Source organism: Phalangium opilio, unplaced genomic scaffold (genome assembly GCF_054372755.1).
Source record: "Phalangium opilio isolate 3A_F unplaced genomic scaffold, DU_Popi_V2 ptg000024l_1, whole genome shotgun sequence".
NCBI classification, from domain to species: Eukaryota; Metazoa; Arthropoda; class Arachnida; order Opiliones; family Phalangiidae; genus Phalangium; species Phalangium opilio.
In genome coordinates, this window is record NW_028324155.1 from 9,153,115 (window position 1) to 9,169,124 (window position 16,010).

General features: G+C 36.4%; 2 protein-coding genes across 4 annotated transcripts in view; both read left to right on the top strand.

Moving 5' to 3' along the window:
• The window catches only part of a (arc), a 40,055-nt gene extending 28,035 nt beyond the window's left edge, over positions 1–12,020 (top strand). For all 3 annotated transcript variants that reach the window (XM_089868601.1, XM_089868603.1, XM_089868602.1), the window contains exons 3-7: positions 8,244–10,446; positions 10,511–10,646; positions 10,718–10,969; positions 11,043–11,392; positions 11,468–12,020. In XM_089868601.1, the coding sequence (XP_089724727.1) occupies positions 8,244–10,446; positions 10,511–10,646; positions 10,718–10,969; positions 11,043–11,392; positions 11,468–11,513 (2,987 nt within the window). In that variant the 3' untranslated portion in view covers positions 11,514–12,020. The remainder of the gene's footprint in view (positions 1–8,243; positions 10,447–10,510; positions 10,647–10,717; positions 10,970–11,042; positions 11,393–11,467) is intronic.
• A 416-nt stretch (positions 12,021–12,436) lies between these two features.
• Positions 12,437–15,840, top strand: mRpS29 (mitochondrial ribosomal protein S29). Its single transcript, XM_089868619.1, has 9 exons — positions 12,437–13,529; positions 13,607–13,711; positions 13,786–13,894; positions 13,981–14,073; positions 14,354–14,571; positions 15,013–15,092; positions 15,178–15,316; positions 15,390–15,600; positions 15,682–15,840. The coding sequence occupies exons 1-9, from the start codon at positions 13,350–13,352 to the stop codon at positions 15,765–15,767; spliced, it is 1,221 nt and encodes a 406-aa protein (XP_089724745.1). The 5' UTR covers positions 12,437–13,349; the 3' UTR covers positions 15,768–15,840.
• The last annotated feature ends 170 nt before the right edge of the window (positions 15,841–16,010 follow it).

Below are 16,010 nucleotides of genomic sequence, written 5' to 3' on the forward strand. Positions count from 1 at the left end.
CTATAATAGAGTTTCACTCAGAGCGAGGCTGCCAACAGCACGAGTAAGTTCTGTATGTGTGTGTGTCTATCTTTTCATTATTTGCTTTGGCTTCTCTTCTTCGCGCTTGGTTGCGGACTTGGTCCAGTCCGTTTGCGATGTTAGCCCTCTCCTATAGTAATGGCGTAATGGTTCTAGAAGCCACGGTTAATGGAATTCAGAGATTCCCCCCCCCCTTTCAGCTAATGAAAGTAAACACCCTTTTCTCTTCGGAACTTTTTTTTCTTACTCCCAAGTCTTTCTTCGATTCCTAAGTCTAACTTAGTTTCGGAAGTGAAAAAAGAAAAAAAGCTTGGTATCGTTACGGATTCAGTAAGTTTCTTGATACGTGCATTGTTATTTTATTGGGGTAAGGATTTTTTGTTTTCCTTTGAAATTTCGTAAATTGTACTTGAAATTAAAAGTGAATATCGGCATTAGAATTAAACCGTGTAATATAAGCGAATTTTCAAGGGATTTCCCGAAACCGACAGTCATTTTAAAGTAAGAAAAAAGCAATGGTAACTGTTAAATTCACTCAATAAACAAGACCGTAGTTTTAGAAAATTGCAGGGCTTTATTCTCCTCAGTCTTAACAAACTTCGGTTTATTTATTTATTTATTCCAAAGCACGTTCGTATTGTCTTTGTAAAGGTTATTTTTCATTTTGGCGGGAAATTGAGGCATGGCATTTTCCCGCGTGATATCTTTAAATTTTAAAACCACGTGCGCGCTCGCGATCTCAAAATTAAAATTTCTTCACTTAGGCCTTGGGAACTTTGTTTTCTTGATAATCTTCAAACTGACGCGATGTAAATCTTCAACCTCGTTAACAAAATAAAAAAAAAACGTTACCGAGTGCAGTCAGTTAATTTTGGAACCCGGGAACCACTTTGTTTAATTAACTAAAAGCTGCATCCTCACCGGGACTGCGGCAGTAAAGTAAGCGGAATTATAATAATCTTTCACTATTTCCTGGTGCCCAGTTTGCGAGTTAATTATGTAAGATAAAATTTGCGTGCGTAATTATGAATGAATATTTATATTAACTTGGCAAAGGGGGGGGGCTTTGCTTAATTGCTAACATGATTTAGGGGGTAACTTGATAAAGATTAATGTAATAATAACGTATAAACAACGAAGATGAAGACTAGGTATAGTTAGGTCTAGTTCTTTAACTATATCTATTTTATCTGACGTGTAACGTTCATTCACACTAAATCTTTTGCAACAACATAGATAAACGTGTGATCTTGGCACCCTTTCTATATAAATTTTGAAACCTTCAATCTGGCGTACTAAAATAAATTGCAAGATACTACTCCCACTACTTCTCAAGCCGGGTTTTCACAATATCCGGGGAGTGCGTGCAGTGTCTCTTTTTGTGCTGGGAAAATACTGAATTTGTGGAGAGTCATGCACCAGGCTTGAAAGTTTAAAAAGAACTAGACTTGGTTGGCTGTCTTGAAATATAATTGAAGAGTACAATTGAGGATAAGGGAGAGAGAGAGAGGGGGGAGATTTTTCAAACTTGTAAATCAATCAATTTGGTGAAGTTTCCTATTATATCTCCATCATAATTGTAATTTACTTTTGTTGTACAACTAGCCTAGCTTTCTTTTTTTTTATTACCGGTATTGAAGCTCTATTTATTATTACGTTTTAGAAAAGAGAATAAAAGAAACTTTTATGGACCCTTGTGTTACGGAAGAAGTATTACTTTTACTTTAGCAGCTTCAATTGGATCCTATTCTATTTCGATTTAAGTGTGGACTGGCAAGCGAGGGAGCGTGCAGGCTTCCCTATATTTTTTAAGGGGCTTCCAGGATTAAACTAGTCTCTGTCTGTCTGTGTCTCTCTGTCCTGGGATTTTGGTATTACGCCCCCAATTGAATTGGATTGAATGCGTGAGGATATGTCTTCGGGGGTTAATTCGATCGAGACTGCTATCTCTTTTTCACTTCCACCCCCTACATACTACCTCTTTATGATTGCAGAAATGCGATTTAGAATTCTTACAATTTCAGATCTACATAATCTGAAGTTGAAGCTAAGATTCGGAGTTTGTGTGTTCTGGTGTCAAACGCGGTAGGTCAATTTGGATTGCTATAGTTAAATATAGTTGACATTTTAAGGTTATCCCGGCGATTTGAACTTTGACCCAAGATTTATGACTGTGTACCAGAAATGGTTGGGGTTCAGTGCGAAAGATGGGATAGCAAATCCCAGACACTTCCTAGTAATCAACTTCTAAACGTATTTATAAACTAGATGGAAGGGTGGGGTTACGAGACTGGCACGCAGCTTTCTGAAGCTTTACTAATAATAAAACTTCTTTTTTTATGAAAGCATGCACATCGCTGAATGTGATATAATCGAATCTCTCCGTTTTCTTTCTTGAACCTTTAATATATTAACGACAACGGTCGGTTCGGTGGCGATGGCGGGGTCGGCTCCTTCGATGAGCTAAAATCGTTGGGAACATCTGCTCCCAAATACCAAAACCAGCCTTTATTATATTACATAATAGAGTAGAGAAATCGTACTTCGCGCGAAACCCTTTTATTAACTAAATCCATTCGAAAATACTCAACGGTTTCTTATACAATAAAGTTGGAAAAATTAAGTTTTAAAATATTTTCAAACTATAATTTAATTACAAACACTCCATGGCATGGGTCCTTGAACGTCCAGAAACTGATCATATATTACATTCGTAATCTTTTGAAGTCGATACTTCACTTATAATCAAATGAAACGATATACTTACGATTATCATTTTGATACCAATTAGGCAGTATAATAAATAATTGCCGGATACTGTAATAATCAAATTTTGCACGCGCTAATGAATTTCGCGGTATTATCAGCCAATAGAAACTCGAGAGTCCGAAGCGATAGCTCGCGCAAATCACCGTTAGAAATCGTGTTCACTGGCGCGTGAGGATACGCGTGATCTCGTGATCGTCATCTTAACTTGGTAGCGTTATTAAAGTTAAGGAGGCCTTTTGCCCCCCCCCTTTCCCCACTTTTATTACCCTATACTAGATTCAGGGTTTAGGCTGTACCAGGGTAATTCCAGGACTGCAATCCGAGAACCGAGGGGGGGGGGCGGTATGGAAGATGGTTGGTTTGGGTTTTGGTTGGGGGTTTAGTTAATTCGTGTACTTTTTGACTTCGAGAGGCACCAGAGCGTACTGGCGCTTATACCGTACTTATGTGGGGTCCTAATTAAAAAGCGTTAGCATGGAAATATCCTCACATTCCAAACGGATGACTTTCATTCCCAACTCTCTCCAAATTATTTTCAAGATGCGCCGCCGCTCTCCTACGTTTCACGCCTTTCCCTCTCCCCGTAAGTTTAAAGACAACGTCACACGTATTCGTCAAATTATGAATATTCGCCGTGCTCTTATGGTTTGCCACGATCAAAACGATATTGTACTCCAGAAACTGATGTGTTCTTGCCTTTATGACTTGATTACGGCTGTGTGACGCCGGCTTAACATGTTAGTGTTACCCCGCAAATTTTCAAAAACTAAGGGGGTCAACTTTACCCGCCAAAAAGAAACAAGGGGGTATTCACTTCATTTTGTTGGAATGTGAGCTATATGAATTAATTAAAATTAGTGATGGAAGCGTTACTTCAAGTTTTTTGTAGTAGTAGTTGTAGTGAATACCCCCTCGGTTAAAGTAGTAATTTTTCTAGTATAATGGGATGAAGAATACCTGAATATTTCTATTTTCAATGAACGTAGCCAAGTAGAGATAAAGGTTTCCTATTGCTAAGCCTAATTATAAATACGGTGAATGATTTGGTATAATTCTGCTTACTGGGTTTACTGGTTTTCAGTATATAATTAAATTGATTAGCTATATTATGTATATTATATTTCTCTTTGGTATTTAACTTAAGTCGACCGGTCGCCGCCTCATCCTTTTTTCGCACGATTTTACTTTGAAATTAAAATTGAATTTCGCCTTTAGGAGAAAATTAATTATTGGTCATACGGGAAATGGAGAAACGATATACTTCTTTCTTTCTTTATGGAACTTTAACATTATTTATTCATCCGCTGTTGAAAATATAAGCAGACTTGAGAGAAGAGGATGTGGGTTTTAATTATTTTCGCGAATCCCTTAAAAAAAGATGACTTGGAAACTGTTTAGAACCCATCCCAAGAGTAGTAGTAGTAGTAAAAGTGTGTGTGTAGTATATGTTTGGTGGGAGGTTTGTAAGTTTCTTCTTAAAATGTAGGTTTCGCCCATTGTCAAAACGTTTGTACGTATTCCGTAACGAGGGGTCGAATACTTCCCATTAATATCTTTTAATTATTCTTAGCTTTATTTAGAAATAATAAAGGGTTTTGTTGGGTGAAAAGTGGGTAACCTCACGTATTTTCGTACAATTGAAAACGTCATCACTCCTTTGGTGCAAAAACCTTTTAAGGCTACGTTTTAGGCGGTCCGTTTTTCTTATTAGGCGTTAACTAGAATTAGTTTATTCGGGATATCCTCCATTATTATGTTTGGTTGGTAACTTTCCCTCGGGCCAAGGGTTGCCCAAAAAAAAACCTTCATTTCCTGGGAGAAAAATCGCCCTTAGCGCCTTTAGTGGTGGCACTACGCCTTATCATCCCGTACGCTTTAATGCAATTAAAGACAGAAGCTGACACTAGTCCATTGGATAGTTTGCAGCCTTCGTTATTGCCCCAAAATTCGCCTCCATCCTCCTTATATTATTTTTATTAATAGAGATTTCACGTAGGAGGAGTAACAACTCTTTACTTCATATTTTCATATATTTTTTTTTCTCAGAATTTTCTAGAGAAGGATGTGAAAATGAATTTAAATTTTGTTTCTAAATTATGGGAGTTAAAAGACACCGCGGAATTTAAAGGGAGTATAAAATGATTTGATATAACAACGACGCGTTTGTTAACAACGTAATGTTTCCCTGAACGTCTGTTAATTACTCATTACATCCCTAATTTGAATAGTATTTATATGCTCCCTTTAACGGGATTATTAAATCAAAAATATTTCTTAATACAAAGGGAATTTATATTTTATTATTTGACAAACATATTTCGTAATAGCATCACGTCATTATTAAATTATTTCTTACACATCCGCTTTGAAGTTAAAACCGGTAATTGTTAGTGAAGGGTTAGTTAATAATTAGTCATAGGAAATTGATTAAAAATTATTAAGATTATAATTGTGTAACGGCCATTAAAAAAAAAGAAATCCGCTAATTTTTGTTTACGTCAAAATCTGTTATGCGTAGATCCGTTTTAGATTTCGAATTTCCAATTCCCACCACAAACCATCCATCGGTATTTATTGAAGCGTGATGTAGTTAAGAGTGAAAATCAAACCCGAAAGTACCAATTAGAGCTTCTTAACTTTATTTCTTCGTCACTTTCTAATTTTAAGCCAAAATTTTCCGCGAAAACTAAACTAAAGATGAAGAAAAAAAATCCCTTCACCGCTTCTTATCATAATTCGAAAGAAAACAGAGAGAGGGATCGGGGATAAAGAATGGATGAAGATGAATTTCGGAAGGATTCGAAGCGTGTCAGACTCGCGTAAAGAAAAAAAAAAAAAATTGTAAACCACACCCTTTTTTCTCTTCTCTCTTTTTCGCGCGTCTTACACAATCTCTAGATTCGATTTTTAATCAAATTCTAAATCGGGGGATGATTGATTTGAGTTTTTTTTATTTTTTTTTTAATTTTTTCAAGTCCATTAATTTAAAGTTAATTCGTTACTTGTTTTTATTTAACACTCATTTTGATGGTGTGATTTTTTTATCACCTTTGAATTATTGTCTATGGGGGGGGGGGTTAAATCATTCTTAAATTTAAGACAAATTACTAATGAACAAAAATTGCCGTGAAGTCTGCAAAATCAAGTGTTCAAACTGATCAAATTAGTAGTCAATTGCACGCACCATGAACGCTTGGTAACTATGGTAGCTTTAAAAAGGGGTGTATTTATGCTGCAATTCTGGGGTCGTTTTCCTTCACCCCCTTGCCAGGAATGTTGCCGCAAGGTCGCTGTGGCCATTTAAAAAAAAACAGGCAAAACTAAAATGGATTTTTTTTTCTTTTCTTACGTTTCTAGTTGGTATGTTAAGTCATTTTTTTTAAGACGGCCGGTTCCCTGATGGTTCCCCCCATCTTTTTAACAGCTGAACCCCGTCAAAACTTTCAAAGTCAGGAGAGAGAGAGAGAGAGGGAGGTTTAAAAAATACATACCAAGGGCGTAGACGTTTTTTAGTAGAAACGGAGGGGAAAAAATAACCTTAGTCTTAGTATGAAATATGGTAACTAACTAACCACTACGACGACTTCCCAAGAACTCAACTACTAGACAGCGCGGCCGGGTTTTAAAACAAAATTTGATGGTAGCGAGTAATGAATGTAGTGGTGTAGGATACTTCTTTTTACCTCCTTTGAACCTCACGTGACGATAATTAGGTTAGGTTGCCTCCTACTAGACCACAGATTACGTGGGTATCTTAACTTGATTCCTCATTGTTCGCGCGTTAGTTATGATGAGGCAAGTGTCCGACTTCCCAGCCAGTCTCAATACGGGACATCTTATACAACAACGTTCGAGTTACGTGGCAATGTTTGTTGGGGGTCCAATTTTGATTTTTTTTCTCACACGCACCGTATTTAAATGAAGCTGGTTGGGTTAATTAAGTTAATTTAAACATTATGCCGGTACTGGTAGGGTTCTGTGAGACCGAACGAATAAATACCTTTCCAATAAGAACCCGGAGATGAGAGAGATAGAGGAGTCGATTACCACCACCAGCACCGAGAGGTCGCCAGGGTAACATCATACCATATATATATCCCGTCGAGATTTATTTACACATTTTATTGGTTTTTCGGATTTGGAAATTAAGAATTTTCTCATCCAATCTCGCTTTTGGAGGGTTAGTTGGTTAACTTTATCCTGTTCCTACGATTAAGAGTAAATAAACAAACTGAGGTCATTGGAGAGTACTTGTTTAAAAAAAGGCTACCAGCCGTAAAACCAGTAGGAATATATCTACCCACTAGCGGTAAAGAAAAACTGTCTTCAAAGTTTTTAAAGTTAAAGCTATAATTAGGGGGACTTGAGATCTCGACTGAAATGTTAATTTCCAAGTACCCTTAGACGTATAATCACGAACTGTCTCTGCCAGCGCATCCTCAACCGTAGTCACCGATCGTCACGAGTATCAAGGGCGAAAGATGGAATCGAGCTTTCCATAAATTGATCCCAATTGGACCCCTGGCCCTCATTAGGTATTGGGAACGTGCTTGTCGGTATTTTTCACCCTACCTACCTTCCAACGTTTCTCGATTGGACCATTACTAGTTTGACCCTGTTAGTGATGTATCGAGACTCGTACGAGTATCTAACGATATCCGTACCAATTATGCTTGTACTTATCAAACTTGTTTTGTTGGCAAAAGCTTCGAAAGAGATATACTACTAGGCCTATCGACGAAAATTACTGGTTTATTCTTGGTGTGCCAAAACTAAAGCTACTACCCTATAATCAGCTGAGAGGTCCTCGGCTTATCTGTCCATTAGTGTCTATGGATATCCATCCCGACTCTCAACCAACCTCAAAATGTCCTCGTCGCGAGGGAATGGACACTAATCTTATCAAATTCCTTACCGAGTTCCCCCTACTTCTTGATTATTAAACGTTTACGGCGAGTGTTTTACCCCGCGTTTCTTTCGAACGTTAATATTAATCTCAAATTACGAATTCCCAACCCTTTGGGCTTTGATATTGGAATTCAGAACGTGCCGGGAGATGTTAAATTTTATCGTTTTTAAGATAATTTTATCTAGACTATACGTGTACCTAACGTGATTAATTTATTTTGGAAATAATTTGTCTACGATATTGAGAAATGTTCCAAAATATCATGGAATTACTATTAAGTTCAGTAAACCGAGCAAATTAAGTTTTGAACGTTTCTAAACCATTGCGTAATACATCGTCAACAATGACACTCGCAAAGTATCTGGGAAGTTAGTAAATTAAAACTATAGTCCTTATAAAGTCACAATGCTAGAGGTATTTTTATCCCAACCATCGTCCGTAAGGGGGGTCTTAATTAAGGCCTCCCGCGACTTTGACTACGTCGTATGACGTCACTTAAAAAGATGAGTAATTATAATCTTTTATTTCTTTTTTGTTAAAATAGGTTTCCCATTTCCACGAATTGGCCGGAAGCACGCGGGTCCCCGCAAGTACTCCGTGGCTCCCGATCCGCCCCTCCAACTTCCGGTAGATGCGGAAAACGAAGAGAAAGGCGGTAGTTATTCTCCTCTACAGAAACTTCGCGCTGAAACTTCACCGAGCTCCAGAGAGACCGAGTTATCAAGGTGGGCAGGAGCCGCCAGTTTAGACTGTCAAAAAAGGATAGAGGCCTTGGAGGAAAGACGGAAATCGGACAGTTACGAAGCCTGGAAAAATAGTTGGATGCCCAGGAGGAGGACTTCTTTAGCTATCACCGAAGATATCTGCGCCAGTTTAAACGACGACGCCTTGTCAGCCACTTCAACTCTTACCAACGACAGTGGTCCTAACTACCTGACTAACTTAACGCCTTCAAAAAGTGCCGATTGCTTGTTGGAAACCGAGGAAGAGGATTCTTCTATAAACGGAGACGAGACGACGCGCGGCGTTCCCGAAGAGGATTGCTGGAGTCACTTGGGAAGGGTTAATTCCATGTACAGAAGTGTCTCGGCGTCAACCTTACTACCGGAAGACCGTCGCTACCCGAGAAGTTTAAGCCTAACGCAGGACGTACAAACAACGGATTTATACTCTTTACCATCGAAGGCCTTAAGTTGCGAGGACTTGAGCGATAACGCCGTAACAACGGTTGAGGATAGGTCGCGGACATCGTCCTCTAAATTGACCGTTATTGAGGAAACTATTAGTGATCAAGGATCGACCAAGTCAAATAAGTCATCGCAACTCGGGACAGTTTTCGAAGAGGAAGTTTATTTGGACGAATTGTCCAAAAAGGAATTGCCCATTTCGGATTCTTCCTCGGCTAGCGGTAGCAGTCGACCTTGTAGTCAAGTGACCACGTCGGAAGATACTGAAAGTTTAGCTAGTTCAACTCATCATCGGTCCGACGAATCTGGATACGAAAGTGACGGAACCAAAAACGGAGGTGAAGACGTAACTAATCAGTGTTTAAACGATGTTTGCGCCGCGAAAACTAGTGCGGTAGATACTTCGGGAACCAAAAACGTCGCCGTACCTTCCAGACCAACTACTTTAAGTACCGGACCATTATCGGATTTACCACCATTGTCCTTACCGCCTAGTTTTTCTTCTAAAAGCGCCAGTACCAATTCGGATTTGAAAACACCCGAACGCAATTTGCAGAGGTTTACCAACCTTCTGTCGAAACTGACGGCTTCGTCAGAAAGCAAGTCTTTAAGGGTACGTGGCAACTCTGTCTTATCTCATATTGTTCCGCGAAGTAAAACGACGACGGATTTAAGTCTCGATTCTGATAACAAAAGCGAACATCGTAGTCGGTTGTCCGTTTGCGAAGACAGCGGTCCTATTTCGTTAACTAATAATACGCGAACCACCTCTAATTCGAGTAGCGTTAAAATGGAATCGCCCTCGAAATTAAATCAGTTCAAAGCCTGGACTTTAGACAGGAAGTTTATGCGAAATAAATGGAAAAAATCGTCGACGAACGAAGATAAGACTAACAACAAAACCTCTACGGAAAACAACAACTTAAATAATGTCAGTAACAAATTGAACAGTATCAATTCCGCCACTTCTTTGGGTGGAGGAAGACCCAGGAGTAGTTTATTTCAGTCACCGCATTTATTCAACCACGCTGGCGAAATGGAGAGTAAAATTATCAAGAATCGTGGTATGTCCATGTCAGTCTCTTCGTTGGACATAACCTCCAGTACAACCGACGAAAATCGCGCCCCACCTCTATGCGGCGATCTCAATATGCAACTACGTTTGAGGAAAGCGGGATTTAAGTCATCGGCCGATGCCCGAAGAAAGTTACCATCTTCAGCGACCATCGCGGACATCAGGGAAGCCATGTTAGAATCGGATTCACCTTCAATTACACCGCCTCGACCCAGATCGAAAAGCGAATGTAACGGAAGGTTGAGGTTAGATTCCGATAGTGGGACATCGTCAATTGGAGATGAGGAATTGAAAATCAGACGTCGAAGACATCCTTCGGATCCTGTTGTCGGTTTCGCTACCAAGACAACTGAGGTGTTTAGCGTGTGTTTGGATAAAGACTCGTCGGGTGAACTGGGATTGTATATAAAAGGATATCATGATCCGGATAAAGGCGTACTTGGATATGTCATCGCCGATTTTGAGGATGGTGGACCAGCCCAAATGTAAGTACCTGATAAATTTTATTACTTAACTCGCGTTATTAAGACAAATATTTACTTTCCTCAGGTGTGGGCGACTAAAGAGAGGTGACGAACTATTGGTAATCAATGGAAGACAACTGCAAGGAGTTGAACAAGAAGAAGCTCAACAATTACTAAGAACACCTGAGAACAACACTATGCATTTATTAGTGTCCCGAAAGGTAATGACTTGCCTTGAATTATCTTTTGAACCTTTTTCTAATGATTGTTGTCCTTGTCCTTGTATAAACAGATATCGCGACTTGAAGCCCAAAGCCTCGAACCGATTAGAGAATCTGGGATATCTTTAACAAATAGTGATTCTCCCGACTCCGTTTTTGACACTTGTAAAAACTCGACAACGGGAGATGAAACATCCTCCTCAACACAAACCAAAAAAGAACAACAACACTCCAATTCTTCCAGACCACCGCGACCTTCCTCCAACAGACATTCTCACCCAGAATTGTTGCCTTGTAGGACCACTAAAGAAGGAGAGAATGAAGTAAGTCCATCTCCTTGGGATATTCTTCAAGTATTCATTTATTCAAACTAACTAATTACTCGGTGTTTTACAGGCTACTGCAAATGGTTTATGCACATTACCACGTAGACCTAAACACAGTCACCAATCTTCTAGTTTATTAGTTGTCACATTTGAAAAAGGACCAGGGAAGAAAAGTTTGGGTTTTAGCATAGTTGGAGGAAAAGATAGTCCCAAAGGAGAAATGGGTTTTTTCGTCAAAACAATTTTCCCTACTGGTCAAGCAGCCGAAACTGGACAATTGAAAGAAGGTGACGAGTTATTCATGTTGAATGGAGAACCTCTTAGAGGAATGTCTCACGCCCAAGCCCTCGCAGCCTTTAAGAAGATTAAACAAGGATTGGTCATATTGCATTTAGCCAGAAAGGCCAACTCCAGAAAAAGGTAGGTGTTAATTGATGGCGCAAAGGGTCAAGTTAAGTAAAACTAACTGACCAGTGTCCCCTTCTTTATTTACAGTTCTGTGGTGTCAAAGTCTTGCAATGACTTGGATTGTTTGTCTTAATAATTGTATAGTCTGTGAACAATTTTTTTACTGTGACAACAAATTTCCAAACAAAAAAAAAATTGTACTTTTTCAACAACAAAAGTGATTTACTATTAAAATTAACGTAACTAGGCCTTTTCCTACATTAACTAGAAGTTTTCATATGAAACTAAACGTAATTTAAATAATAAGAATTTGTAATCACCTGAAACCTTATAATTTAAAAAGATAACTTTTGTAACTTTACCTTGCTCAATAGTCTAGTCCCTTTTTTCGAGTAACCAACCCCCAGTTCAACAAACAAACAAACAAATTTTGTTTATATAACTTAATTTGCATATCCTCTGCAAAAAAACCTAGTTTTTTTTTTCTTTTGTACCAACTCTTAAAAGAATAAGAATTGGTTTTTTAGGCCTAAAATCTTAAAAAGTGAAACCTAACTTATGTTATGGGTTTTAATTTACTTTTAATCAAAAAAGATTATATATATGTCAATAGTGTATTAAAATTTTATTTCATTTTTAATGTGATGATTTTTTCATGACTCAAGATCTTTAGGAATTATTATTTTCCCTGGTTATTTACGAAAACGGCAATTACAGAAGTAAAAACCGGGTGTTTTTTTGGTAAGTTGACATCCTGACTATGGGACAAATTTACTTTCATTATTATAAGAAAACTAAATGGAATTAGAGCCCCCATCACGCTTTAATGGAAATTGGAGCTCAAAATAAAAACAATTGTCGAAAAAACGATTTACTTTTAAAACGTTCATTTTTGACCAAAATCCGTTTTCAAAAATTAAAAAGCTTTTTAAAATTTAAAAGGACTCGTTACCCCCTCCCCCCCTCCGAGGCCTGCCCGGGCGCATGCGCTGGTTTTAGCTCGTGCGTTGTTAAGCCTAATTCTCTCATTTCAAAGTTCGCGCCTTCACCGTGCACGAAAGTTTTTTTAATATCGCTAGACGCGGGAACAGTCATTGTTTATTTGTTTAAAATATCATAACCTTAGGACGTAAGCATATTTTATCTGAACTATTTATATTTTAATGACGGCTGGTCGTGAAGCCAGAAGAGAGGCTTTTTTGCGAACATCGGAAACTGTAAATAATATAATTTTATTTAAGCATAGATAATAAACACCAGGATCAGAAGGTCGGGGCAGAGCTTGCCCCGCTTTGTACAAACTGGGTAGGTTCTACTTCCGGAAACCAGCACATGCGTGCAGCGTAGAATCATGGATAAATAATGCACGTGTGGAAAAACAAATTTCCCCACGTGCATTCTTTAAAGTTTTTAGACCTATCGGTTTTCATCTTATAGTATCATATGAGCATATCTTGGCACTATGGCTTTAACTGACTATAAACTACTTACTAGAAACAAAAGAAGGATAGCCCTTAAAGGTCAGGTTAAACTTAAGTATTTTCAATAATTATTGAAAACATCCTAAGCCTCGGTTTAGATTAAGGGTGCCACGGGGCGAAGCGAAAAACGAGCAGGCAGACCTCGTCTGCGCATAAGCGGAAGTCAACTGCAGAAGTTTGGCGTGCGGCCCCCCGCACAAGCGCGGCAAAGAGAGATGCACTACGGAAGGCATACCTTCCGATCCTTGTGTTTATTATCTATGATTTAAGCAATAAGTTAGAAAAACGTGTTTTGGTCGTTTTCATTGTCAAATACCATGGAGTAGTTTTATGTCTCCTTAAATATTTCTCCATGGTACACCGAAGTGTCTTGGCTTCAGACCTCCAGTGTGTTCTGCTATGAACGTGTAGAAGAAACATTTTAACGTAAGAAAGACTTTGTATTTAAACAATTATTATAATTAAGTCTGTTGATTCGCCAATTAAAAATGAACATCGCGAGACACTTTTCTTCGCGTTTGACAAACTTATCTAAATGTCGAAGCAATTTATCCATCATTCGTTCAACATCAACATTAGAAAGTCAAAATTCTCCTCTGAACTCGAACTCTGAAGAATCTCTTCCTAAAACAGAGTTTAAACCTTTCAAATCCATCGAAAGCAACCCTGTAATTAATAATTATTATAATTAGGCCCCATTTACTGTAATATAATAAATTTTATTCCATTTCCCTTTCATTGGTAGACCAATCATAGCATGGAACAAGAAGCCAAGTTTTACACTCTTGAACCTGAAGTAAAAAAACGTCTTTTTCACTATGGAGGTTTTTCCTTCAGCTTTAGGGAACAGGTATTTTATTTAAATTTAACTGATAATAAGTTAAAAATGAATAATTTAAAACTTAAATTAAATTAATCTATTAGATAACCACATTTAATGAAACATGTCTAATGGTTAGACCTGTTACGTTAGAATTGATTGACTATTTAAATAATGCTGATTATTCTAAACCAGTCAACAGATATGTCTTATGTAAGCTTTAAAATATTATAAGGAAATTAAAATCACGTTTGTTGTTAATTAAATTAAATTAAATTAAATTAATCATTAATATAAAGATGGAGAAAGAGGTGTTGGGAAAACAATGATTTTAGCTCATATTGTTCATTATGCTTCAGTTAATAATTGGCTAATTTTACACGTTCCTTGGGGTAATTAATTAATATCAATCCACCTTATTCCCTTTCGCGGGAAGTTTTGGCTTAGCTCGGGATTCATGGGGGTGAGTAATGGGAAGAAATTGGTCTGTCGTCTGCTACATAAGCCAAAAATATGTATTGTAGCAGACGACAGACCAATTTCTTCCCGCTACTCACCCCCATGAATCCCGAGCTAAGCCTAACTTCCAGTGAAAGGGAATAAGGTGGATTATAATAATTAATCGATGAATTTTGAAGAATAATTGTTATTATTATAAAAAAATGATTGTAGTTCCTTTATGGACAAGACGATATAAGGAATTAAGTCCATCCACCAGAAACGTTGATAGAATTGATCATCCCATCGATGCTGTAACTTGGTTGCAACATTTTCAATCTCAAAATGGGGAATTACTTAAAAAATTAGATTTAAAATCAAATTCAGAATATATTTGGAGTAAAAGAGAAACAACCCAAATTGGGGATTCCCTTCTAAGCATTGTCGAACATGTAAATAAATTATTTTAATTAAATTTAATTATTTTAGTTAAATTCAACTATTTTAATTAAATTTAATTATTTTAGTTAAATTCAACTATTTTAATTAAATTTAATTATTTTAGTTAAATTCAACTATTTTAATTAAATTTAATTATTTTAGTTAAATTCAACTATTTTAATTAAATTTAATTATTTTAGTTAAATTCAACTATTTTAATTAAATTTAATTATTTTAGTTAAATTCAACTATTTTAATTAAATTTAATTATTTTAGTTAAATTAACTATTTTAATTAAATTTAATTATTTTAGTTAAATTAACTATTTTAATTAAATTTAATTATTTTAGTTAAATTTAACTATTTTAATTAAATTTAATTATTTTAATTAAATTTAATTATTTTAGTTAAATTTAACTATTTTAATTAAATATAATTAATTTCATACATAGGGAATTAATAGAGGAAAACACGCTTCAGATTGTGTTGCTGTTATTGTGAAAGAATTAAAAGAACAATCAAAATCTGGAAAGTAAATTAGATGAAATTATTAAATTTTAATTTCCCTTTTTAATTTTTAATATAATTAATTGAATTTAATTTAATTTAATTTGAAGATTTAAGTTATTAGTAGCGATTGACGGAGCTAATGCCATGTTTTCCGATACTCAAGTTAAATATGCTGATAAAACTCTAATCAAAGCGGAAAATTTAACTTTGGTTCGTGCTTTCTTAAAAATGCTTGATAATGATTGGGTAATTTGATTAAAATTAAAATTAAGAATAATAATTGAGATTATGGTTTAATTTAATTATTTTTTTTGTTTAGAATAATGGAGCTGTAGTTTGTACAGTTTGTCCTTCAGCTCCACCCAATCCAGAATTGAGAAAATTGAGCACTCCGAGAGCATTATTAGGCAAAAAGGGTTTTGAGCTATTGGAGCCTTTTGTTCCACTCAAAGTTGATAATTATAGTAGAAAAGAAGCTCTCAGCTGTCTTGATTATTATATTGATCGCAATTTTATTCAAAAGGAAGAAGGTAAACTGCAATTATTTGCGTTTTTGCAACTTTGTAATAAAAGTATTTGTGAATGGATTTTTTATGTAATTTTTTTTTTAGGAAGAACTGATCTTGGGAAAGAGGAATTAATTTTCCTAAGTGGAAGGAATCCCGAATACTTGATGCAAATCTGCGCGTCACGCTGAAATATCTTCAATTATTTTTAATTGTAATTTAGTTATTAATTAGAGACCAATAAACTTTGAAAATTACATTTTATTGTATTGTATTGTATTGTATTTTCTTTATTATTTAATAAAATTACGGGGATGTTTATTGCTAATCTGAAATGGCTGTAATTTTATCTTCAAAATGAAATAAATTTCAAGCAAATCGGTTAAAAAATAACGAAGTTACGAAAATTTAAGCATAATTTCGAAATTCAATAT